Below are 26,146 nucleotides of genomic sequence, written 5' to 3'. Positions count from 1 at the left end.
AGAGGCCAGTTGCCCAGACCAAGACAAGGAAGGATCTGCCCTCTGCTCCCCTTGGACCAGTAAATGCAATGAAGTTTTGCTCACCAATGACTTCCAGTAGCCCAGGTGCATCTGGCCGCTTTTGTGGGTCAGCAGCTCACCAGGCTCTGCTAGCCAACACTGCCAGCCCTGCCCATGGCCATGCTCATGCCACCCCAGCAAGTGTGATGGGACGGGGAGGGTACCAGGGAACTGTCCCCTCATGGTTCTGCTTCATGTCTGCTCTGCTGGGAGCAGGAATGGAATTTGGATGGGGCTGGGCGTTTCTGCGTAGCGATTCCCCCAGGCAGGATCTGGCTCTGATGACTGTTCTGTGCGGGGAATAAATACCAGAGGAGTTACTCACGGCTCATTGGGGCATGATGTAGCAACTCCTCACCGGTTCCCCCCACCCTGCAGCCAAAGTTCCTCCTGTGATCTCCTGGGGAAAGTCCCAGCCCCCCCCCCCACACACACTCCCCCCCTGCCACCCCCAGAGACCTTCCCCACCCTTGCTGGAACTTTCCAGAAGCAAGAGATTAGCTGGGGCTTTGGGTGAGAGGAGAAAGGACCCAGTGACCTGCCACGCTGGAGGGAATCCAATGTCCCCTTGGCTCTTCCATGCTGTGTCTCGTGATGGGCACAAGGCCAAGGTCTGAGAGAGCACCAGCCTGGGGTATCCATATCTGGACAGCCACACATCTGGCTTCGGACCTGGCAGAAGTGCAAACCGATTGGGTCAGCTCAGGTCTCTCTATTGCCTTTTTGGCGGTCACACTCAGGTCAGGTTTTCCCATCTCTGTCCACAACTGCAGGGGCAAGAAGTGAAATTTACTTTTGGTTTACTGGCAGGAGCTAAAAAGCTCTCCTGCCCTTGGGACTGGGAGGTTAAAACCTTGAGAAAACCACCGGACTTCACATGACTCTAACAAAGCCATCAGGCTGGTGGTCCCCTCTGCAGCAGGGACACTCGGGGATGAAGGAATCTCTAGAGCCTGGGTCAAAATATATGATGAAACTAGAGTAAGTTCCACCTATTTTTGCCAACATGGACTTGCTGCCGTTTTTAGAAGCCTTCACTGCTCTTTTTGTGACATGCAGGTGAAGAAATAGCTATTTCTTTTTTAGTTTTGGAACTTACTGATTTGCCTCTGCGGGAAGATGATGGAAGAGTGTTAGGAAAATCTGGTACCCTTTGCTGGAAACTACCTCCATCATCTACCTGGGCACTTCTACCCCAATGGTCATTCCTCTCTCTTGGGTAAAGCACCTTGAACCTTCCCATTTCAGCCCAGCTCTGTGTGTGGTACCCCGCAGGGTGCACCAGAAATGGTGCAGAGGTGCAAGACTGGAGCAGCTCAGAAGGCTCAGACAGCCCCTCCATGTGAGGAAACATGACTCTGGTGGGACTGGGACAGATCCCACCTGTGGGTCAAGGAGGCTGCACTCAGCCTTATGGAAGAGAAGAGGTTTGGGATGTCCAGACCTTGGGGAGCCAAGCCCTCACTGGCAACTGGCTCTGGAGGCTCAGCAGTGGCTGTGGGGAGAGGAGGTGTCCTGCATGCTCTCTGTGCCCAGTAGTGTGGTAGTTAGGATAGCTACGCAGTGGCTGCTTCCCAGTTAGGGAAGCATGAGGACACTGTTTTCATAACCACAGGCACACTGGCATCTTGCCTGTGGCTCCCAGACACTCAGCGAGGGAAGCCACAGAGCAGATCTTGAAGGCTGGTATTGCATTGGGAGCCAGCTGGCCCCGGGAGGGAATGAGCTCCTGCGATCAGGAAGCATGTGCCCTGGAGCTGCCTGCACCCAAAGCATGCTGCCTGCAGCCCAAAGCACCCCTACAGCACAGCACTTGCACCCCTGACCATGCCACCTGCAGACCCACCAAGATCAAGGGATATTTTTATGTTTTCTGCTGAATGTCCCAGGGTCCCAAGCTCAGACAGGGTTTCTGCAGAACCAAACAGCATCAGGCACTGTGGCTTGCCGGACACAGTGGCCAGGCTGTGTTGGGAGTCTTGCCCCGGCTGTGCTGGCATTACTGGTGTGCCATTTCACAATGCTATGTTCCCAAAATGGGGTGGGTGTGTGTGTGGGTGTGTGTGTGTGTACAGGGAGAGCAAGCTGCAGTCTTTGCAGCCCCAGGATGATCAGAGCCTGGTCCCTGGGTGGGGGATGTGAGATGTGGTTCAGGGGAAGAACAGCCCTGCCCTGCATCCTCTCTCTGCATCATCAAACACACTTTGTCCCCACTCCACTCCCCTCCCCAGCTCTGCCCAGACAGGGAAGCCATGTGCTGGGATCCAGCTGCTGCAGCACAGGTGGCATGGGATTAGCAAACAAGGGGAGCAAAGGGGCTGGCGAATTGCAGGGAGAGCTTGGCCGCGAGTCAGTCATCACCCCAGGCAGCCCTGAGATCACAGGCGCCTGCAAAGCAGCCCCTGGGAGGTGGGAAGCCAATGCCACCTACAAAGTGCCAAAGCATGATGGATGTGCAGAGCCCCACTGCCCTGGGCAGCACAGCCCTGGGGGCCCATGGGTTTGGCCAGCCTGGGAGGGAGGGGAGAGATGGGATGGCCTGGGGACATCAGGGGTTCCAACTAGTGCTTGGAGCAAAGAGTGAAAGTCAAAGGGCTTGGGGAATTGGAAAAAGGGCCCTGGTATTGGGGATGGATATTGGCAATGGAAAAGCAGGACCTCAGAAGGGAAAATGAACTGCTAGAGCACGCTCTGCCAGAGAAAACTTGCCCCACAGAGGCAGCACCACTTTCATGCCCCGCAGGGTGAGCCTGGGTGCCCTGAGCTCCAAGCAGAGATCCCACCCCTGTGAGGTCACCAGCCCCAGGTCTTTGATGCTGGCAGCCCCTGTGGTGGCCACGTGCCCTGCTGTTCCACAGACAGACCCACACAGGTACCACAAGGTCACAGGAGCCCCCATGCTTCCCTCCATCGCCTCCAGCACCCTACCCTTCTCCTCAGCTCCCAAAACACAGCTGGGTCCAGGGGCAAGGACCCCATTCACCCAGTCCCTCCCGCAGGGACAAAGTCAGCCCAGGGTCAGGGGTGGTGAAGGGCAGAGCATCCATCCCAGCTCCCCCAGCTCCCCACTGCCTGCAGGAACGTTATGAAACAAGGACACAGGCCACTCCCCACTGGGCCCAGGGCACTTGCTTCCTTCCAGCCTGGTATTTTCCTCCTCGATTTGGGTTTTGTTGGTTTTTTTTTATTATTATTCATGGTTTTTTGTGTAGCCCCAAGGGGCATGCAGCCGTGGGAGGAGCGGGGAAGTTTATCAGCCGGCAGATACCAGCAGCATGATTCACTGCCTGGCCCCCGCAGGCTGCTGCAGCCAGATGGGTGCCCTCCCTGCCACGGCAGCGAGGTGCCGCTTGCAGACCCTCATCACCTGGCCCATCCTCGCTGCTCTCTGGCCCCACCATCCCTCCCCAGGAGCATGGGGGGCAGTGGCGCAGCCCCTAGCCCTGGCACAGCCACGTGGGGCCAACAGCCAGGATTCCCACAGTATGGATGGGGTCCAGAGTGCATCCAGCTGGGCAGAAGCCTCCCAGCAGCCACCTTACAAAGGTCTGGGGTGCCTGCGGGGCATCTCCACCTGCTGCCAGTCTGCAAACAGCTCCTAGTGAGATGGCAGCAGAGCACCGGGGACAGTGTCTTGCACCAGTGGGTAGGAAGCGCTGAGGGTCCCCTTTCAGCCTTCTGGCACTCTGCAGGAGCAGAGCGCCCTGGGCAGCAGGAATAGCAGGGTGCTGCAATCCGAAATACCCCATGCTGTCTCCAATCCACTTTTATTCACAATGAGAAAATAACTTACCATACAATAACACAGGCACGCACAGCACAGCCCTGGGCACCCTCCCCTCTGGCCACAATACTACAGCCCAAGCTGGCCCAAGCTCTGCCCTGGCACAGGTGAGCCCCAGCCCAGGGAGCTGTGTCCCCTCTCCATCCCACAGGATGCTCCATCCCCATCCTGTGCAGAGCACAGCCTCGCACGTGGCCGGAAGAATGTGTGCACAGTGCCAAGTGCATGTGTCCTACCCCTCCCCTCCCACCCTGGGCTCCCCATGCCCTGCTGTTCCCCCACCCCACCCTGCCACGTCCCACTGGGTGCCAGCGGGTCCTCCCCTACCCCCATGCCCACCCTCCGCCCCCCTGAGCAGTGCTGGTGTCGGCGGTCTGTACAGCATGGCCATGCGCTCCCCGGGGCCGGGAGCCTTGGTGCTCTGTGTGGGGCCAGGTGGGCGGCAGGCAGTGGGCAGCCCTGCCCTCCCCAGGTGACGACAAAGTGCTGATTTTGGAGGGTGCCGAGCATCTCCTCTCCTGCTCCCCTCAGAGTGGAAGGAAGCGGGTACCGTGGCTCCATATCACCCCCAGCGCTGATCCCTGTCTCCCTCCCACACCATGGGCAGGCATGCTTGTCCCTGGCACCCTGGGGTGGGCACCCATCCCTGCCCAGCTACTTGCAGACACTGACCCACTCGGTGATGCGACACTCCTCGCAGGCTACAAAGCAGCACCAGTGGAACTTGCAGTTGCAGCGCTCGCTGCGCGTCTGCCGCAGGATGTTGTGCCCACGGCCGCAGCACAGGCTCTCGCAGTTGTCCATGCCCGGGCTGGTCTTGTTGCACAGGCGCCCTTGGGTGCCCAAGGAGTCCAGGGCTGGTTCCCGCTCGCAGAAGTCAGGTGACTTCTCAAAGTAAACCAGCTCACTGATGCCGGCCCGGCGGCGATGCCGAGCGTGACCTGGCTCCAGTTGCCCGGCGTTGCGGTTGTGAGGTCGGATGAGGGTGGCCCCGTAGAAGCGGTCCTTGAGCAGGGACCCCACCAGGCGAAACTCAGGCGTCACCTGCCAGCACGTCTTCAGCTGGCAGCTCCCCGAGGTGCCATGGCATTTGCACTTCCTCCTCATGTTGTCCATCACCACCTGGGTGGGGAAGGAAGGACAGAGGGGTTAGCATGGAAGAGACATTTTTTGGGGACCGGAGAAGCCATTATAGATGGAGCTCTCTGTGGGCTGGCACTATGGGAACACCGAGAGCTGGCATGAGCACCTCCAGAGCCCCGGCGCAGTAAAGTCAGTGAGGCTTCACCCTGTTGCTGTGCCCAGTGTCACCCATGTACCCCACCCTCTTCCTTCCCATCCTGGCAGTACCAACTGGCTTTTACACTCCAGCAAGGGATCAGCACCTAAAGGAGAGGGTGAGCTCCCTGACCACAGGGAGGAGGAGCCTGGATCTCACCTTCCACTGCTGCTTGGCTCCACTATCATCAACCTGACCATGGACCCCAGTTAAAAGCTGGTGTGGCTGTATCTTTGCAGCCCTACTGGGAACCCCCAGTGCTGGGATATCCCACACACCTCACTGTCCAGGAGCACTGGAAGCAGGGCAGGTGGGAGGGATGCTTTCCCCTCCCCAGAGCTTTCTTTCCCATAAAGCCCCAGCTCCAGGAGTCCTGGGAGCAGCTCCACTTTCAGCTCTTGCTTGCTTTCTCACAGGAGCCCTGTGCACAGCATCAGGGGGCTGAGGTGCTGCCTCCCACCATCACCCAAATTTCAAGCAGGGAGCAGAGATGCTCACAGCCCTGACTTGTGGTTTGGGGAGGCTGCAGTGAGGCCAGTGCTACAGACCCACTCCACATGAGCACTAGGGTGCGTGGGCTGGGCTGTGGACATGGTTTGGGCTGGCCAGGGAGCACAGCTCATGCAGGGGCCAGAGGCCAGTGCTGGGGCAAGGAGGACCTTGGGCTCCCTGTGCGGTGCTGCTGAGGCCCCAGGCTGCATGCTGGGGTCCCCCTATGACCCCCACCCCTGCAAGGGATGCTGTTGTTGCTGTGCCAGGGGAAACAGCTCATGCCCAGCAATCTCCAGGGGCACAGAATGGCTGCACATCCCTGAACAGCCTGGAAAGAGGGAGTTTATACCATCCTCTGTTCTGACCCAAAAGGGATTCCCTGCTGGGTCGCATGCCCCCATGCCCACGTGCTTGCACAGGCTCCAGCAAGTTCCCTTCCCATGGGGGGACCCAAGCCCCACAGGGAGCCAGGCTGGGGCTTGCAAAGACTATTGCAGGCTGATGCCCACATCCAGGGCCACGCTCCAGGGCTCAAGGGGAGCCCAGGGGGCATGTGGCCCTGCGCAAGGTCCCATCGCACAATGCCAGCCCTGCCTGACTGCCCGGCTTCACGCCTGACACGCGCTGCCTGTTCCTGCCTGCTCCCTGGGGGGGATGCGTGTGTGAGGAGTGCCCTGTTTTCGTAGGAGTTGGGTAGTTTTTACTCCTTGTTTTCTTGTTTTTGAGTAAATCTCCCCGTTGCTAAGCAGTCATGGTAATGCAGGCAGGTCAGGAAAACACGCCTGGAGCTCGGAGCACACAGCAGAGAGGTCTGGGCTGGGCTGGAGCTTGGCTTTCATCCTGCTGAGAGTCCCGTCTCCTGCCGGGAACAGCCTCCACCTCACAGGTAATGAGCTGCCTGGCTTCTCCACCATGCCCTGGGTGTGCTGACTGGGAACACTGGCTGCTCACCACATTTGTCCTTGCCACCATCCATGGGAACACACTGGCACTGGGACCCCAACCTTTCCCACATCCCCTCCCTGCTCTCTTAGCTGGACCAGGGAAAATCTGCATATAAGGGCTGTGGCTGGAATGATCACCACCAGGACGGAGGGGACAGTGGCATGACAGTTGGACGGGGGCTTATTTGGGGCTACAGCTGGCTGCAGCAGGGGCTGGAGAAGGCAGCGTCTGTGTGCCATCTCCATCACCCAAGTCATCACCACTGAGCATCCCAAGGTCCAGCACCAAAGCACACACCCATCGCTGCCCAGGGATGGCTAGTTCTTCCTCCTGCATGGGCATCACAGCAGGGACAGGACCCTTATAGAGCTGGGACACCCAAGAAGGACCTGTCTAAGCCTCGGCCCCATGCTTTTGCCATCAGATCTGCACAACGCACCCCTACCCGGCCACGTCCTCCTGTCTCACAGACACCCAGGTTAGGCACATGCCCGGACTTGCTGGTGCTTTCTTTCACACATTCCCAGCTCCTCCCAGACACGCTCATAAGAGCTTTATCGTAGGTCTTTGTTGTGAGGGTAATGGGTAGTTCCTGGCTGCCTTTCATCCTCTCTTGCTCTCTGATCTGGTTAGGAGGACCTGCAAAGCCTCTTGCATGCTTCTTCTACTCTTTGCTGGGGAACATGCTCCCTCCCAGAGTTGCAGGACACCCAACTCAAGACCAAGATGACCATTGCCACCATTCGAGGATGCTGCGCATCCCCTGCAGCTGCAACCCCCTTCCTAGCTTCACAGTTGGACTGCAAAAGAGCAAAGAATCAGCATGTTTCTGCCTGGTTTCGAACCAGGGACCTTCCGTGTATCAGGCGAATGTGATAACCACTACACTACAGAAACCCTCAGTCCATGGTCACTGCATGTGGCTCTTGGTGGGATTGCCACCTCCCCCTGGCATTGCAGGGTCTAAGCTAGGAGACAGGCTCACCCATGTGCAGAGCACCCTTGGGACACACAGGGACCGCAGAGAGGATGCTCAGAATCAGTGAGATGCTAGAGAGCCCTGGGTACTGCAGCTGCTCAGTGCATGGAGAGAGATGGTGTGTGGCAGGGCACAGCAAGTGGCATGTGTGTCCACATCACTGCTCTGCTCAAAGGTTTCAAGCCTTGGGACTTGAAGGGGAGGACCACAGAGCTGCTGCATCCAGCACGGCTACTCACTTTCCTGGGAAATCCCAGCAGATTGCTCCTTATTACAGCAGAAAGGTAGTCCTAGGAGTGAGGAGAGCTTGGGTGGACAGGGGACCCACGGCATTGCTAAAAGAGCAGGTGGGGAGCTGGAGGACTCATCCCCAGGCAGTGTGGATGGCCAGGTCCAGCTCCGGCAATAAGGATGGCACCAACAGGCACAGACCAAGCACAGCATTGCCTCCTTGCTCCAGTGCATGGCACCCACAACCATCACAACCTGACCCACACACAGGCTCACACCCTCATCTCAAGAGGGTCCCTGAGCTGGGCAGCCATTCCAGCCAGTGCTTCCCCACCTGCACTGGTACCACTCCCTCCTTTCATCCCTTTGGCCCTCCTCTGCCTCTGCTTCCAGCTTCCAGGCTTCTTCCATCAGTCCAGCTCTTGTCTCTGAAAACACCAAGAGCCAACATTGCCAGTCCTGTGCCTGCCTGCCCTTGCGGACAAGCAGAGCTCAGGCATTTTTGCTGTTGCCGGATCCCACAGGCACCATGTGGTGACATCCCCCACATGCAAATATTCCTCTCTCACCTTCCCCTCCTTCTGCAGGGGGCTGTGGGACCTTCCTTGGTAAGCGGGCAATATAGACCCCAAATTTCTGAGCACTGCCGAGTCCCAGTGGTTTAGGTCACGCAGAGCTGGAGGGGAACTAGGATAAGCCCTGCATCCAGAATTGGGATGGGGGATCTTGCTTGGCTTGGGGCAGAGTAGCTTGTGAAGGATTTAGCTGCCTAATGCTGACCGAGCCTTCACCATGTGCAAGCAAACAAATCCAAACAAGCAAAAAGCTTCAGCTTTCCCCAGGCATTTACAGTTTGGCCAAACTGGGACAGCTTCTTTGGGGTGGTAAAGCTCAGCTCCAGCACCAGGGAAGGGCACACATCAAGGTCCTGCTCTGCAGCGTCCCCATCTCACAGCTGGCTTTAAACATGCTCAAAGCAAGAGGTACATCCAAACATCTGAGCCATCCGAAGGAAACACTCCCTGTGGAATTCTGATCTTTAATTGCTTATTCCTGCAGCTACTACACACACCCCTGCACTGCCTTGGCAGCATGTGACTGGTGCCTTGGGGACAAATGTCCCGCTGAATTCATGGGATGGGGTCTCCCTGGCACCTGCTAGGAACAAAGGCAGGCAGGGAAACGAAGCCATTCTCCCAGCCTCTTCTGCCTGCACGCTTCTTGTCTCCAATGTCCGGCTGCTTTTAAACATCAGCTTCCAGACAGAGTGAGCTACTAATTAGCACCTTTAACGAGGCCTGACATCATGAAAACAGAGGGGAGGCTGCCCTGCTCGCCTGGACAGGCTCCAGCACCCCCTCAGAGCCAGCAGATGAGGCTGTGGGCTGTCACCTCCACTCCCTCCGCACTTCCCAGCTGGTACAGGCTTGCTGCCTGCCTCAGTCCCGCTCACATCTGCCCCCTCGGGACACTGGCTCCCTCTCCAGGGGCAGAGCCGCAGCTGGGTGTTGCACAGCCTGTACCATGTCCTCAAGATGCCTGTGCCTTTCTCCTCCTTGTCCATAGCTCCCTCCCAGTGCAGCTGCCTGACACCAGTTTACCCAGTCCCTAAGAGGCAGGAGCTGGCCTCATTGCTGTGCCACCCCTGTAGCACCACTGCAGCACAGGCAGGTGACAGTGGCCTGAGCAAGTGTCCCTTGGCATGGGGGCAGCAGCAATGCTCAGAGGTGCCCTCCCCGGCAGAGATGCTCAGCAGCTGGGCTGCACCTTTTCTCTGGGCAAAAGCAGGGAGAGGGGGTGCCTCAGGGGCAATCCCAGCCTCACACGCGTGTACCACTGCAGCCAGCACGAGCCGCTTGCAGCCCTCCCATGCACGTCCCGGTGACCCTGTCCCCACCACCATCACCCTGCCCCCCTGTCCGGTGCCCCGCTCACCTGCCGGCCCACACGGTTGTTGTGCAGCCTCATGCGGGAGTGGATGTCCCTGTAGGTTTCCCGGGAATCGAGGAAATCCTTGGAAAACTTCTCCCCATAGTCCACATCAGGGCTGCACCCTCCCCATTCCCAGGAGTCCTGGAGGCCAGGGGTCTCGGCTGGCATATGCTCCATGTGCACCCCGTGCACCATGCCTTTGCCGCGGTTCATGGCCTCCAGCTGGAGACGATGCAGCTTGCGCCGAAAAGCCTCCTCATCGCCCCGGCGCTTCTGGTCGCAGCCACAGGCCTGCAGCTTGCCAAGGGCACAGGCGTTGGACACGGCGTGCACCACGCCGGCGGCTGCAATGGCATAGGCAAAGGCGCTCTCCCGAAAGCCTGTGAGGAAGAAGAGAGCAGGGCTCAGGCTGGGTGGTGTGACCCCTGCAGGGAGCTGAATGAGCCTAGCATCATGCTAGGGTGTAGGAAGCCAGAGGTTTGGTTTGTGCCTTGCTTTGCCTTGATGTACCAGCTCCCACCTGGACCATGAGCTAATCCTCATTTGGTGCTCTCCATCCCCATCCCCACGAGGACACATTGCTGCCCTGAAGCCCAGCCTTGTCCTGGCCAGGATCCCAGCTCCCTCCAACACCCTGCCCTCACATTGCCCCGGGAGATGCCGCCACTGCATTGCTCAGGCATCAGCGTTATGGCTCGGATGGGAAAGGCAGTATGTGCTCCCCCATCCACTCAAGAGTTTCCTACTATAAAATAGAATGCTGGTTGAGGAATACTTGTGCTGAGGAATGGGCCAGTATGTGCTCCCCCATCCACTCAAGAGTTTCCTACTATAAAATAGAATGCTGGTTGAGGAATACTTGTGCTGGGGAATGGGCCATTTCTGCCTACCCACAGGGTGCAGGATCAGACAATAACAGGAGCAGGCAGCACTGCCTGCCAGCCACATACATCTGCCCATGGCCCTTCCCTCCCCAAGCCCCGCCAGCTCCCGCAAGAAGCTCTAAATGTGATACTGCACTGGAAAAATCGAGCATCCCTGGTTAGTTAGAGCATGCTGTGACCACAGCGCACGCTGCCAGGGCCAGCAGCTGGTTGTCATTAAACGCTGGGGAACGAGGACATTTGCAAGTGTCATTAGCTGGGGATGGGGCGGATGGGGACAAGGACAGGTCCCATGGCAGTGGCTCCATGGAGCTGCAAGCAGGGGCTCCCCAAGAGCCACTTGGCTTTGCTGCAGCCAGGTGAAAAGTCTCCCCTACCTGGGAACTTCTATTTCATTTTAAATGCAAAGTAATATTTTTATTTGTGGTTCCCAGGCCAAGCAGAGAGCATGCAGTGCCCTTTGCTTTGGTGCACAGTGACCAACCCCAGCACAAGGAGGGAAGGAGAGAGAGCCAGATTTCGTGCTGTGGCTTCACACGTGACTAAATAAATAGTTGGAGTTCACCAGCCTCTCTCTCACTGTTGTACAAGAGCAGCTTGATCAACCCTGGCCTTGCCACAGCTGAAAAGTTTTGGGTCTTTTTCTCCAGCAGATCCATGCCAACAAATGGGGGACTTGGGTGAGCACCCCAAAGCACAGATCTTGGGCAGGGACTCTGCCAGCTCCCTGCTTGTACCGTAGAGTCATGAGAGGTGAGAGTACAACTGCTCTCTGCTGCCGTTGCCAGTCCTTGGCGATGCTCCCCATCACGCAGTGGTTCGCTGCCACCCGCTGAGCAAACGCTATGATCTTATTAAAGGGAAATGAAACGCAGCTCGGAAACCTGCATTTAAAGTCATGCTGCTCTTTTGTGTGTTAATTTGACACTGGTGCATTTAAAAAATTAACGAGGCGCTGCTTAAAAGCCAGTGGGAGCCTCTCCCAGCTTCCCCTTGGTGTGGGACAAGCTTGCTCTCAGCCTGCCTCTTTCCATGCACAAGTTGAACAACATTTTTCAGCAGGCAGGTAATGGGGCTGCTGGTGCGTACACTGTGCAGCCTCCCTGGGGAGAGCGCTGGCAGGCAGCACCTGCAACACACCCACATCACTGTTAGAGTGGGGCAGCCCAAATCTGGGGAACTTCAGCCCCCAGGTGAATGATGTCAGATGGAGAACCAGCACAGGAAAGTCTCCAGGATCTCCAGATCCTCCCCATATCAGTTCTCCATCCCCACAGCCTGGGCCAGCTCCAGCCCTTCATGAGCCAAACCCAGGCATAGCTCAAGAGCAGGGACTTGTCACTGCCACCTTGCTTGGCATCCCTGGCTCCTCATGCAGCCAGTGCCAGGGGATGGCAGCAGCAAACCCTCCACCAGGCACAACACTCTCCTCGGCCCTGCCTTTCCGTTAGCCTCTTTCTCACACATTTCTCCAGCCTAACAAATAATTTCCTATGTGGCATCTCCTTAAAATCCTTTCTGGAGCCCAGACAGAAGCTCTACCCCACCCAGTCCGTCTAGCAAGCTTGCTTCCTTACAGGGAAAGAGGCTAGGTTCGTTTGGTGCCCTCCATTGCTGGGAAACCCCTGGGGTCAAGCCCTAGCCCTCCTCCTCCTCTTTCCTCTGCTGCTCTCCAGCCATGTGCAAGCTGATGGCTGAGGCACTGATCCTTGTCCCTGGAGCTACCATCTCCTAGGCTGCAGACAGAGGTGGGCTGGTCCCCAGGACTCGACATCCCAGCGCTCTGGGAGTCTTGTCCACATACCACCCTGGCCATTTCCCCACTCAGTATCACTCCACCTGGCCCCACTGCTCCTCCCTGCCTTCTCCCCTCCTTCCCTTACCTGCCCTCATGGGGAGCTGTGAGCAATGGGGAGGAGGGGGCCAGGGCAGCACCAGGACCACAGCAGCCATGCCAGCGCATTTCTGCTTGGAGATTCAGTTTACATTCCTCACTCTACCCCAGCCATGCCAGAGCCCAGAGGATTGCAGCAAAACAGCGAGCAATGTGGCTGCAGGCGACAACCACCAGCCTCATGGGTTCGGTGAGGGTGGGAGCTTCCAGGAACCGCAGCGGAGCATGGCGTGCAGCAGCCGGTCCTGAGCCCTTTGGAAGGGAGGCTCTCCAGCTGCCCCAGACACCTAAGCCCTCAGTGGTGATGTTTGAATCACCAGATCCCTCCAGAGACCGCTGAAGAGGTTGTAGCTGTGGGAGGTACAAAGTATTGCATCCTGCAGGGAAGAAGAAATGGAGGACACCACCCTGACACCACCGCCGGCATCCAGCCTGCCGTGTACTTAAAGGACTGTGCTGGGCAGAGGATGGATCTGAAATCTTGGTCTCAGGTCAGATGCCAATGCAGCTTTCTTAGCAGGGGAAAAATTTCCCTGTCAAGATGCACCTAGGAGACTGGGGGGAATTTAGCAGGACCCCCAGTCCCAGCTGGCGCTGGCTTTGCCATGGATGCGGCACTTTCTTCATCTCTCATGCCCACGTGGGATGAAGGCAATGAGGCCAGCTCAGGCAGAGCTGTGGGCTCCATGTCTGGGGACAGAGGAGAGCTGGAGTTACGGCCTTCCTTCCACAGCTCGCCATCACATCCAGGCAGCGACACCCTGCTGGCACCCATCACTGTGGTGCCTGGGTGGCATCAAGGAGGCAGGTAGGACAGCCTGGTCTGGGCACACCCTGGGGTACCCCAGGGATGCTCAGCTGCCACCGCCATGGGCAGTACCCCCCAGAAGTGGGAGGCAGCTGCCAGGAGCTGCGGGCACATTGCCCCAGCCCTGCTGGCTGGTGAGGCGGAGGAGAGCTGCTCCCGCCACCTCCTGCAAGGCCCGGGGAGACGGCCAGTCCCAACACGCCGCCTCTCCCCCGGCCCTGCTCCCCCCCTCTCCTTCCCTCTCCCTAATTAAACTGCAGGTGAACCTGCCAGGGTCTGGCCCGGCGCCAGGCGCTAAACGCCTCCCTGCAGATCCCGACTTGCCTCCCTGCTCCTCCTTGAGCGTGCCAGGGGCAGCCGGCAGCCCTTGCTCCCCATCCGCCCACAGTGCTCCAAGCCGGCAGCTCTCGGGGCTCTGCAGGCTGCAGGGAGCTGGCCTCAGCCCCACACCTCCGGCAGTGATGCCCTGGCCCAAGGGTCTCGCTTGCGCTCATCAGCTGGGGGAAGGAAGGTCCAGGGATGGGGGCACTCACAGGGATGAAGCCAAGCATCCAAAGCACCCACGTGTGCTTCGGGGCTGGGTGGGCAAAGCCCTTGGCTTGCCTGGGGGTACCAAAAACCCTGCCAGCAACCCAGCTGCAGCTGCACTGGGCCAGGCGCTGTGGTCTGCGGGCACCAGAGTTTGGCTGGGGCTCTGCAGAGCTGGGAGCTGGGGTCCTGGGCTTGGTAGCATCTCCCTGGATGGCTGTAACAGCACCTGCCTTCCCTCAGCCCACAGCAAGGCCTCCCCAAGCTCCAGTTCACAGCTGGCTGGGTCCCAGCACCTGGCGTTTCCAGCCTTGCAAGGAGCTCCCCCCTCCTTGCTGTAAGAAATAAAGGTTTGGCCATGGCCATGCAGACCCCTTGGTACCAGGGAGCCCTTCTAAGGAAGACACAGGGCATGCAAGCATCACCTGTCCCTCCAATGGCTGCAAAAGGAACCGGGGGATATTGTACTCCAGAGCCACATCCCCTCCAGCCATGCACCCTCGAGGTTCAAAGACACCCAGCTCCTCCGTGGGAGTCCCATTTCTTTCAGAGCTCCATATAGATGGGGTTGTGATGAGCAAAGAGGAATACCTAGGGAGGAGGGATCCCTTACCACACTTCAGACAGCCCCTACCCAGCAGCCGGACAGTCCCAGTCCTGCTGGCATTGTACCCACCCATGGGTGCGTGTGTACCAGACAAAGACAAAGGCTCGGTGACCCATCACCATCTGCAGCTTTCTTTTTGGCAGGCACCCAGGCACAGTTCAGCCTAACCAAGCCACAGTGCCTGGAAGCCCGCAGATGTTGTGGAAGGATCACATACTGCGGGCAGCAGGCCACCCACTCCAGCGAGGTGGACACAATTGTGCTGTTCACACTTGGAGCAGGAGCAAGGGACCTGTCTCTATTGCTGGTGCAGCTGCAGCCATCTGCCTCCACCTCACTGTTCCATCCTCCTACATCTGCCCCTGGGGCCAGGAAAGGATGTCTCTGCTGGCTGGGCCAGCACATGGAGGGAGAGGGAGGGACAGCAGAGAGGGATGGGACCAGGGGCAGGACTGGAGGGTGCTAGCAGGGGTGACAGTGCCAGGGAATGGGCAAGAGGGTGGCAAGAACACAGGCAGCCAGCTGAGAAGCCAGGGAAGATGGGAGAAGAACTTGCAATGGCAATGCAAGCCTGGATGCATGTGGAGGGGACATGGGCCAAGGAGGATGGGGGATGCAGATGGCACCGCAGCCTCAGCAAGGGGTACAAGAGACACCCCACATCCCTAGGGTGCAGCATCAATAGACCAAACCTGAAAAACTCACAGCCTATGGGGGTGTCAAAAGACCCCAGGGGCTCTGTGAGACCAGGGATTGTAAATCCCTCCGCACCCCCTCTGTTTGTCCTCAGCTAACCTGTTGTTGTACCTCGTAGATGCTGTGCCCTGCATCCCAGGGATGGCTGCATCTCCCTGCTACCTCTGGCAGGTCTGTTCTCTGCCCAGGATGCTGTCAGCATCCCTGTCCCCAGCTATGCTGCACAGAAGCCACCCCAGACTCCTAGTCCTGTGTGATTTGAAGCCTTCTTGCTCATTCCTCGTTCCCCAGGGCTTGCACTCAAACTTCCAGGATCAGATGAGTGGGATGGGAACACAGGCATTCATTTGCCACTGTCCCCTGCTCTGTTCCCAGGGGATGATTTCCCTGGCTCCACCAAGTGCCTGGATGCCAGGCAGAGCATGGGACAGGTACTGGTGCTGCACCCAGATGGCTCATGCTCATGCTGGCGAAGATGCAAGAGATGCAGGAGGACGGGGCGGAGGTGGGGAATGGAGCCAAGCGGGGAGAGCAGGAGGGAGAAGCCAGCTACAAATAATTTAAAGTGAGATTCACGCACGGCTGAACTGATGGCAGAAGAAGTGGGAAAAGGAATGAAAGATTAAAGGGGTCTGTCACTTCGGGTTACAAACAACGATCCTACAAGTACGTTGTGTTCCCAGGCACAGCAAGGATGAGGCAGGGCGCTGAGCAGAGACCTGGTCCCTGGGGGTCAGATGCATTAATGCCTGTGGCGCAAAGCCTGCACCCCTTGCTTCCACCACTCGCCTCGCCTCCAGCACCAGGCTCAGGAGATGCACCCAGCAAACTCTGATGGCTGTGTCCATAACAGCTGCAAGGCACAGCTCAGAGCTCCAGCTCCATTATTGAGGGTCACGAGTGGGCTGGAAGCAGGCCAGGACACCAGTCTCAACCATGCCAGAACAGCTCCGAGCAACCGCAAGGGATGGCCTAGGTGCTTGGGATTCATCCTGCACCCTCTGCTGCCAAAACAGGAGTGCCATGAGGTGCCCATCTGCTCTGCTGCTCCAGCCCTACCTCCATCCTTCCCTGGTGCTGGGTGCTAGGTCTCCATCCCAGGAAATGAGATCCCACTGGTGCTGGGAGCCTGGGCTGAGCCATATCCAAGAGCTCAGGACTGGGGCAAGAGTCCAGGGGCTGCAGCAGTCCCCACAGCCATCGGTCACAGCCCGGACAGCTGCGGGAAGGGCTGCTGTGGCACCTGAGACACAAGTGAGCTCCAAGTCACTGACCACCACCATGCCTGGTGGGCTGAGGCAGGGAGCAGAGTGTCAATGCTCCCTGCAGCTGCAGCTTCTCACCCAGCCTGGTGGGACCCAGAGCAAGAAAGCTCACCTGGGTGTGTGAGAGGCTTGAGCCAGCAAGTCAGTGTCTCCTGCTGCCCGAGGAGACTAGAAGTGAACTGCATTCCTCAGAGGACCTGGAAATACCTCGATGCTTATCAGGGCTGATGGTCCCCACCCTCCCTGTCAGGCCCTAACCTGGGCACTACTCCTGGAGGGAAGAGACACTGCCCTTCTCCAGGCACCAGCATGCTCAGAGGGACCATGGCTGCTCCATCCCACCACAGCCCTGATGCCACAGTGTGTTCCAAGGTAGCATCCCCTCCAGTGAAGCTTTGCCCATCTGCCCTGGACACAAGGGATGTCCCAGTACCAAAACACTTCTGTGCTTTCATATCCAGCCATCTCCCCACCTGCTACAGCTGCCTGGAGGCTCCTGCCACCCCATCCCTTCAAAGGCACGTAACCCTCAAGCTGTCAGTCTCTCCTCACAGTCCCAGGGAAAGATGGTGCATGATGTGGAAGGATGTTCCAGGAAGGAGAGACAAGAGGCATCTCTCTGCTGGGCACCAGGCTAGGAGACTCCTAAAGTGGGTAGGTGAGCAGCATCTTTTGTAGTTTTCACCTTCTTCAGGAGCTGGAGGAGCACTGTGTTTGCCGGGCACCTTGCCTGCCCTCAGCACCCTGCCTGCCTGCCACTGGCACTATATTATTCTCTCCTGCCCACAATCTGGGGCAACAGGCACTCTAGAAATGTACTGAGGCCCAGGCTTCAAGCAGGATACTTAGGTGAAAAGATACATTCCAGTCCTACAGAATGTCCCATCAGGTCACAACCCTGATCTGGACCGTGCAGAGAAGCCCCTCTGCACCCCCAGAGTCTGCTTCTGAGGGAAAGAGTATCAGCCGGGGAGGCTCCGATACAGGCAGTGCTGGCCATGCCTGCAAGGGAGATGTGGAGACCCTGGCACCAGGGCTTGGCAGACTATGGAGAGCTAGGAGAGCCCTCCAAGCAGCACAGGTTGGGGGTCTGTGGGCAGGTGAGCTCCCAGGACAACCTACCTTCCCGCCCCTGCATGCCACCATGCCCTAGGGTCCCATAAAACAGAGAGCCCTCAGCTCTGGCATTGGGGAGCAGGCACAAAGGCAGGACGCCAGGGTGATGGGTTTGCAGAGCTATGTCCCATTAGCTAGGGGCATTTCTGCTCACTGTGATGCACTGAAATACCATCCCCAGAGCAGGGACGAACCAAGATGCTCGCTGCATCCACCAAACCAAATTCCAGAGCGCAGCATCTACCTTCAGAACCACCACCTGTACTATACGCCCATGGCACTGCTCCAAACATGGGCCTACTGCACAGGGTGGGTAAGGTGCCAGAAAGCAGTGGGGCTTGGAAGGAGCCTTGAGCACAGCTGGGGCTGGGCAGGGAGAAGCCAGCATAGGTACAAAGGTGCATGGAGAAGAGCCCAGCTTTGCCACAGCACAGTGCTGCTTGGTCTGGCAGACCCTGGGGTTTCTCAAGCTCTGTCTGCCTCCATCCATGGGGATGCTGAAGAACTGGCCTGGTGCCCTTGGCCAGAAAAGAGCTGTGCAAAGGCCCGTGGGGAGCCCAAGAGGGATCCTGACAGCAAGGGCTGGGCAGAGGAAGAGGTAAAGGAGGGAGACCATCCTTACCTCTGCTGAAGATGATGCTCTCATAAGGGATCTTGTTCTTGGTCTCGAGGCTGGAGCAGTTCCAGCGCTGGTCCCGGAACTGATGCTGGCACTCGTGGATGGCAATCTGGATGCCCTGGATGGCTGAGGCAGTGACGTCAGGGTGGCGCACGCACACCTCCAGCTGCCTCCGTGTCAGACCTGGCAGGGTCAGGCACACCGTGTTGGCGTTCAGCACCGGCTCCGATGGCAGCTTCAGTCCCAGGATCTCATTGGAGCAGGAGCTGGGAGAGAAAGGGAAGCCGGTGAACTCAGAGCAAGCAATGTGCCAACCGCTTGCTTTCCCTTCAGGGAGGCGGAAGAGCTTGGCGGGGGACATACATGGGGAGGGGAGATGCTCCTCAGCCCACACTGTGCCAATACAGAAGGGTGGGAAACACCTGAGCACAATGGCAACTCAGCCAGACAGAGATGCCCCAGCAGCACTGGGGCCACAGTCCTCTCCAGCCATATCGGCACAGCCTGGACATCCCGGCAGCCTGGACCCAGCAGCAGCCAAATTTGCCCCTCCTGCCTCTACCACCCAGCATCCCCTGGGGCTGCACCCCCTCTGTGTGCTCCCCCAGAGATCTCCTGCCCTGGCCATGCAGTGCAGACTGCCCCAGCTCACCTTCCCCAGAGAGCATAGGTTTCCCCCAGGAGAATCCAGAGACCACAGAGCAGGAGACCCATCCCAGGTCCAGCTCCATCTGCGTTGCTGGCTGATCCCCTCCCTGCATCTCCCATATGCCCCTGTCACTGCTGGTCCTCACAAGGGAGGAAACCAGAGGGACCAGCCTTTTCCTGCCAGCTCAGCTGGGAAATATGGAGCCAAGCACCCTGCCAAACATCCTCAAGCTCCCAGCAACAATCCCAACTCCACCGTCACATCCCAGCCCCACTGGACCTGATGCCTGTCACCACAGAAGCACAGAGACCATTGGATGGATGGGTGCAAGGGGAGGCACATGGTCCTTAGTAAGGTGCAGGTACTTATACAAGTAGAGATGCTGCCTGAGGAAACAGGGAGGTAGACAGAGTGTAGTTGAACAAAGCATGTCCAGAGAAAGGTGCCTACGTACCTCTGTGTAGGTACTCTGTAGGCAGTACAGAGGTGCCTAGGTGGTACACAGGGCAGAGAGATGCGGAAAGGTAGCTGAAAGGGGAGGAAGTGTTTGCCCAGCTCCAGGGAATGTCTTGAAGAACCCTGGGATCCCCAGTGTCCAAGCAGAGGACTTGCAAAGCGAGCAGCAGGCAGCGGGATGCCCAGCAGCATCCTGCATCTTGCAGCAGAGTCCATCAGGAGCTCAGCACCGCCCCACTCCTTGCTCAGGACAGCTCAGTCCCTGCTGAGAGCTCTCTCCATGCCAGGCTCCCTCTTCCCTGGGACAGCCAAGGGCTGGGTCCCTAGGAGGAGCAAGGACCTTGGAGCCTTTTGAACCTTGATTACAAAGATGAGACTTGGAGGATGCTGGAGGATGGACTGCAGCTGCCTTACAGAGCAGCCAGTTCTCAGGGAGAAGGCTTACTCCCCTTCTGCTCACACAAATCCTGCAAGCCTGGTGCAGTACACGGACAGAAGCAGCTGTCAGGGGTGAGGGACTGAATTCCCCAGCTCAAGCGCTTGCCCACCTCAGGGGCTCAGTCCCAAGGCCCCTGCTGAATTACAGCTTGCTCAGGGGGGAAGGGGAGCTGTCACGGCCAGGCTACTGCTTTCTCCAGCTTTCCAAGTGTGTTTATACCCATCCCACCACTTCCACAAGCGATATGTGGGTCTGCCCCAGTGCAAATCCACAGTGGCTCAAACAGGGAGAACTGAGGTGGAGGGAAAGCAGAGAGGAGAGTGGCAGCGGGTGCATCCCTCCAAAGCCCCTACACAGGAGGGGCAATCTTCTGCCCGGCTCCTGCACTCATTCAGGCTGTTGAAGCAAGCCCTGGCTGACACGAGATGCAAAGCAGGTCCACAGCTACTACCACCCCCAAGCCCAGCAGCTCCTAGCCCAAGCACTGCAAGGACTTTGTCCCCTGCCTGTTCTGAGCCAGCCACAGTGCCTGCCATCTTCTCCCAGGGCATCCTAGGGAGGGGGGCAGGGGGAGGGTGTTATGGTTGTTCTCCCCATTGCACAGCTGGGAAACTGAGGCAGGGGCCCTTGTCTAGGGCCCAGAGAGCGGAGGGCAGGTCCTTCTGCCTTTTGCTCCACCCAGGGCTCAGGGGGACCAGGGACTGGCAAGAAGCTGTCACTGTCACCCTCCCTAGGAGGACACAACGCTCCCCCCAGCTCTCTTCCCCCTTGAAATCTGGATTTAAACTTGATTTCACGGTGACAAGCCCCCAGGTCACAGGCTGCAGCGGCTGCTGCTTTAATTAATACAAGTCCTAACGTTAACAAATTATATTTAAAGGGGCTAGAGGGAGGGGGAAGGGCGGGGGACCCCCCCACACACTCACACCAGCACGAGGGTTAACCCCTGGCTGCCTGCAGCGCACAAGTTTGGGAGCAGGCAGAGGGGAGCTGCCAGCCACCCGGGGGAGATGGAGATGGACCGGGGTGGTGAGTGTTGGGGGACGTTTTCTGGGAGGCAGGAGGCCCCCTCTTACCCCCCCGGCTTTAGGATCAGTGGAGCCGGGGAAGAGACGCAGGTGGATCCCCCGCCCCGGTGTGCGCCCCTGGGATGCGGAGCCCAAAGACACCCATCCCGTGACCACCGTCCCCCACGACAGTGGCATCCCCGCCGGCATCCCCCCGGCCTCCGCGGGGGGGCCCGGCAGCGAGGCCCGTTCTCCTCCCGAAGAGAGCAGGGAAACTGAGGCAGACAGGGCGTGCGCCGGGGCGGCTCCGGCCGGGGAGGCAAGGGGACGACCTCCCGGAGCGGGGGGAGCCGCGCATCCCGCCGGCGCTCCGCCGGGCCGGGGGGATGGCGGAGGGGCGGGCAGCGGCCCTGACAGCGGCCGTGAGCGGGGGCCCGCAGCCGTGCGGGGCCGGGTCGGGGTGGCGGGGCAACCCCGGAGCCCCCCTGGCAGCCCGCCCCCGGAGCGGGGCTGGGCGCGGCGGCTTCCCGGCGCCCTCCCCGCAGGGCCGGGGCGCTCGGCGGCGGCGGGGCTGGGGTGGGGGGAAGCTCCTACCTGGGTACCCAAAGGCTGAGCAGCAGCGAGCAGAGTCCGTGGGCCAGGGCCGGGCGCATCTTCGCTGGGGCAGCGGCTGTGCGGGCTGCGGGCGGGCGGGCGCCTTTGGGGCAGGGGCGGCGGGGCTCGGCGCTGCTCTCTGCCCGCTTTGTTTGTTGTGGGTTGTTTGCTTGTTTGTGTTTTCCCCTCTCCTCCCTCTCACTGGCTCCCTGCGCGCCGGGGCTCGGCTCGCCGGGGCGGCTCTGCCATCCTCCCGGGATGCCCCCCCCGCCTCCCGCCGCCCCGGCGCCCGCCGAGCCCGGCGATAGCTGCGCGCCCCCCGCCCTGCCCGCAGCCGCCCCGCCGCGCTCAGCCCCCCGGCTCAGCCCCCCATGGCGGGACGCGCCGGGGGGCCGGGGGGGCCCTCGTCCCGCGGGGCGCGCTCCCCCGCCGCTCCCCTGGGCGCCCCGGGGCTCCGGGGCCGCAGCGGGCTTGGGCAGGGCTCGCCGGGCGAGCGGCTCTGCGGCTCCCGCGGGGCCCGCAGGCACATGGGGAGCCGCGGCCCCCCCGCCGCCCCCTGCCGCCGGTGTCGCCGGGCCGCCGGCGGAGCGGGCAGGGTCGCGGCCGGAGCGCCCCGGGAGCGCTGGGCGCGGAGCGGCAGCGGCGGCGGCTCTGCCTGGGATCGCGCTGCGCCGAGCATTACTCAGCGCCCGGAGCCCGAGTCCCGACACGTCCAGACAGGAGCCCGCGGGGGAAGGACGGGGCAGAGGGTGGCAGCGGGGCGGGGAGCCGGCGTGTCGCACGCAGCCTGCCGGGGAGGGAGCGGGCGCCGGGGGGGCGAGCGGAGGCCGGGGGGAGCGGGCACGGCCGGCGGGGGATCGGGCGCGGGGCGGGGGGTGCGCACGGGGAGGAGAGGGGTGCGGGGGGGAGTAGGGGCGGCGTGGGGGAGTGCGCACGGGAAGCAGGGGGAGTGGGCACGGCGCGGGGGAGTGGGCACGGGCTGGGGGTTGAGCGTGCACAGCGTGGAGAAGTGTGTGCGGTGGGTGTGCGCGGCGTGGAGCGGTGCGCGCAGGGAGTGGGTGAGTGCGGGGAGCGTGCGTGGCGTGGGGGGTGAGCTGGTGAAGGCGGGTGTGCGTGGCCTCGGGGGCAAGCGTGTGCGGGGGGTGGTGGTGTACGTGGGGTGTGAGGGGAGCGTGCATGGTGTGGGGGGATATCCACCGGGACTTGGGGGAGTGTGCACAGCGTGGGGCAGCATGCGCAGGGCACGGAAGAGGGATGCTGTGGGCACGGGGTGAGTGTGCGCAGGGTAGGGGAGCGTGCACAGGGCACAGGGTGAGTGCACACAATACGGGTCAGTGCATGGCATGGGATAAGTATACACGAGGTGTGGGGTGAATGTGCACAGCCTGAGCGTGCTCCAGCTGTTGGTGAGTGCACAGGGTGTGGGATGATTGTGCATGGCATGGGTGAGTGTGCGTGGGGCGTGGGGGTGTGTGCACAGCGTCCAGGAGTATGGGGGAGTGTGTGCGGCACAGGGTGTGTGTACACTGCATGGGTGAGTGTGCATGGTGTGGTTGAGTGCCCACTAGGTATGGAGAGAAGGTGCATGGCGTGGGGTGAGTATGCATAGCAGGGTGAGTGTGCGTGGAGTATGAAGAAAGTGTGAGTGGTGAGAATGAGCATGCATGGAGTGTGAGGTGACTGTGCAGCCTGGTGTGAGTGTGCAGTGCTTGTGGGGTGAATGTGCACAAGGCAAGTGTATGCAATGTGGGTGAGTGTGAACCATGTGAGTTGAGTGTGGTTGGGACATAGGGACAGTATGGAGCATGTGGGGCGAGTGTGCATGGCACGGGTAATGTGCGTGGGGTATAGAGAGAGTGTGCATGGTGTGGGGTGTGTAAGGAGTGAGTGTGCATGGCAGAAAGTAAATACATGGGGCATGGAGTGAGTGTGCACAGGGAGAGAGGTGTGCATGGCATGAGATATACAAGGAATGGGGATGAGTGTGTCCATGGTGTAGGGCGTGCATGGGGTGCATGGAGGTATCAGGGCATGCGCATGAGGGCATAGCGTGAACTGCAGGTGTGCAGGAAAGTGTCCCGGCTGGTGTGAGGCACATGGGTACCTGTCTCTGTGCACAGGGATGTGAGTGTGAGGAGCACGTGCTGAGGGTGTGACTCTGTGTGTGTGGGCACAGAGCGTGGCTGCATACATCCTGTGCAGGTGCCAGCCCTGTTTTGTGCTCCCCCAGCCCAGAGTCAGGGAAGAAGCGCTGCAGGGCTGATATGTTTGGAAGAGCTGTGGATGTGGCTCTAGCTTCCCTCGACAGGACCACCAAGCACTCCCTGGCTCAGTTTCCCCATGAGCCCTCCCAAGCTGGGCACCCAGATTGCGCGCACGTCCTTGGCACCATCACCCCAACACCTAGGCACCACTTACCTTCATGGGGTCCTGCTGAGCAAAGGAGTCTCCCATCCATCTGGGAGCTGTGCGGTGGCCTTGCAGGCTGTCCCTGTGTCCTCCTGCAGCTCCCTTGGGGACAGAAAAGTGTCCTGGGAAAGCCTGGAATAACGGGGCTTTCAGTGAACACCGTCTGTCCCAATGCAGCCCCTTCCTGGTCATGGGGATACTTGGTGTCCCCTTAGTTTGGGTGCCCAACCTGGAGCTAAGGGGGCTCCTTTTGGCTGCTGGTGGCTGGGGGGTGGAGGCAGTGCCCCCGCAGCTCCCGGGTGTCCCCAGCTGCCATGGCCCACACCACAGTGGTGTTCATGCCATAAACAGCTGGGCGGCAGCTCACCTGGCAAAGTGCTCTCCTCTGGGGCGGGCACCCCTTGTCTCCACACCAGTGGGAGCTGCCAGTGCTGCTTGTGTGTTGGTTTCTATTTGCACTGGGGAGGAAGATGTGTTTCCTTCAGAAAATGAATTGTAATCTGGAGTTGGGCCCAAAGGCTGTGCTGTCCCCTCCCAGGTACCCTGGGTGCAGGGGAGTTGTCATCCCCACTGAGGTCCCTTTTGCAGTTCTTGGAGGTGCTGGCTGTTCTCCTGCCCTTGGCTGTGCTCTAGAGTGGTCTTAGCCTGTGGGCAGGTGGGAGAACTAACACAGGGCCAGCATCTGTCCTCCAACTTCTCTGTCCATGCAGCTCGGCAGGAGGTGGGATCACAGACCCTTCTGTCCCTTGGTCAATGCCCTGAGTGCACAGAGAGGTACCTCACACAGCATCTCTCTGGCACCCATCCCACTTTTTCCATAGCTGCTGCCCTCCTGGATCCCCACCCAGCACCAAGCAGGTGATGTGGGATGTCCCACAGGAGGTTGGTAGTGCTGTCAGGAACTCCTGTCAGCCAACCTGCCACCAAAGGGGCTAGAGGATGTCTGTCCCCTTGCTGCAGAATTTGGCTGATGGGAGGTGCAATGTCAGGGCTGGGCAGAGCACACCAGGGGACTCATGAGTGGGACGCACACTGGACCCCCATGTAGAGGCCATTGCTCCTGCCCTCCCTGCCTCCTTCCACCCAAGACCTGGCTTCCATGCTCCATTTCCCCTTGGCATCCTGGTACAGGCTGGCTGGACCCCCACCTTAGCAGGCAGAGGAGAGGCAGAGGAGCAGCTTTCCTCTGCCAAGCAGCACCCTGGCTCCGGTGTCCCCAGCAGATCCTCACCACCTCCTCCTTTCTCGGGCCACCCCAAGCATGCACTACCTTTGAGCTGGACCCACCAGAGGACGTTCTGAGGGCTCCTTTTGGGGATCCCCTGGTGAAAGTGGGGCTCCGTCCCACCAGAAGACAACTCCCACGGTTCTGGGGACCCTGGCGCTCGGGCTCCAGGAGCGCAGATGTTTGTGTGTTCATTAGGATCCTGCACACAAATAAATGCCTGGGCAAATCAGAGGGGAAATGCTTTCATCCTCCTCCAGCCCTTAATGACATAATAGCTTCCAAGGGCGGGTGTCTCACTCATGCTCCTGCTGACTTGGGGAGGAGGCTGGCCGCTGCGTCCCACTGTCTTGGTGCTCACAGCAGGGGCAGGCAGGGGGGGACCTGTTTCCTCATGTCCCAGCAACGTCCTGGGGCTGAAGAAGAGCCAGGTGAAGCCTTTCCTCCAGCCTCTCTTCTGCGTCACACAGACAAAGCCCTTAAGCACAAGGTTAAACATATGTTGTGGCTTCAGGGAACTGGGGGGCCTATGGGACAGGGTCTGGCCCCTCTGAGCAGGGATGGGTGCAGGCAGGCATGCGAGACTGGTAGGGGATGCTTTGGTCTGATGGGAGCATCAAGACTTAGGGCAAAAGCTGGGCCTTCTGTGAGCACCACGTCTGTCCTTGTCACTGCTGCAGCCCCCTGGTTGGGGACACAGGGCCACGCAGCCATGGGACCTGCCACCTCCCAGCTTCTCTCCCACCTCCAGCACCCCTCAGCAGCTCCACACTCTACAGAGGCGAGGCAGGGATGTGGGAAGCTCTCAGAGCTGGAATGATGAGTGTTTTTCCCCAGAGCCAGGGTAGGAAAGGTGATGGAGGGTTCTCTGTCACAGGGCACCATAAGGACACCCCTTGGACCTCCCCTTCCCAGGCTAAAGCATCCAGGCAGGACCCTTCCTTCAACAGGTTACATGGTGCCTCAGGGTGTGCTCTGTGCAGGGTATTGAAGGAGCATCCATTCCTCTTCATCTCCATCCTCCATTCCCTCCATCCTTCTATCCTTCTGTCCCTCCATCCCCCCATGTCTGCACTCCATATCCTCCTGCCCAGCCCACAGGCTGTCTGCACTTTCTCTGCTCCTCTCCTCTTCCCTCGTGCAGGAGCAGGTCCTGCCAGCACCCCATACCACAGGCTCCACAATCCCAAGGGAATGGGGCTGACTCTTTTGTTGTCATGTCCATCAGGACTTCTTTCCAGCATCTTT

General features: G+C 59.6%; 1 protein-coding gene and 1 non-coding gene across 2 annotated transcripts; both read right to left on the bottom strand.

The window, feature by feature from the left end:
• Positions 1 to 4,194: 4,194 nt before the first annotated feature.
• Positions 4,195 to 22,071, bottom strand: WNT10A (Wnt family member 10A). The gene is made up of 4 exons (XM_037397761.1): positions 21,265 to 22,071; positions 18,123 to 18,385; positions 9,706 to 10,082; positions 4,195 to 4,966 (listed from the first exon to the last, which is right to left on the bottom strand). The coding sequence occupies exons 1-4, from the start codon at positions 21,321 to 21,323 to the stop codon at positions 4,499 to 4,501; spliced, it is 1,167 nt and encodes a 388-aa protein (XP_037253658.1). The 5' UTR covers positions 21,324 to 22,071; the 3' UTR covers positions 4,195 to 4,498.
• Positions 7,385 to 7,457, bottom strand: TRNAI-GAU. The gene has a single exon. It is a non-coding gene; the product is annotated as a tRNA-Ile (tRNA).
• Positions 22,072 to 26,146: the final 4,075 nt, after the last annotated feature.

The sequence above is a fragment of the Falco rusticolus genome, chromosome 8 (assembly GCF_015220075.1).
Source record: "Falco rusticolus isolate bFalRus1 chromosome 8, bFalRus1.pri, whole genome shotgun sequence".
Taxonomy (NCBI): Eukaryota; Metazoa; Chordata; class Aves; order Falconiformes; family Falconidae; genus Falco; species Falco rusticolus.
Note: the sequence above shows the minus strand (reverse complement) of the source record. Positions and strands in the feature narration are given on the sequence as shown.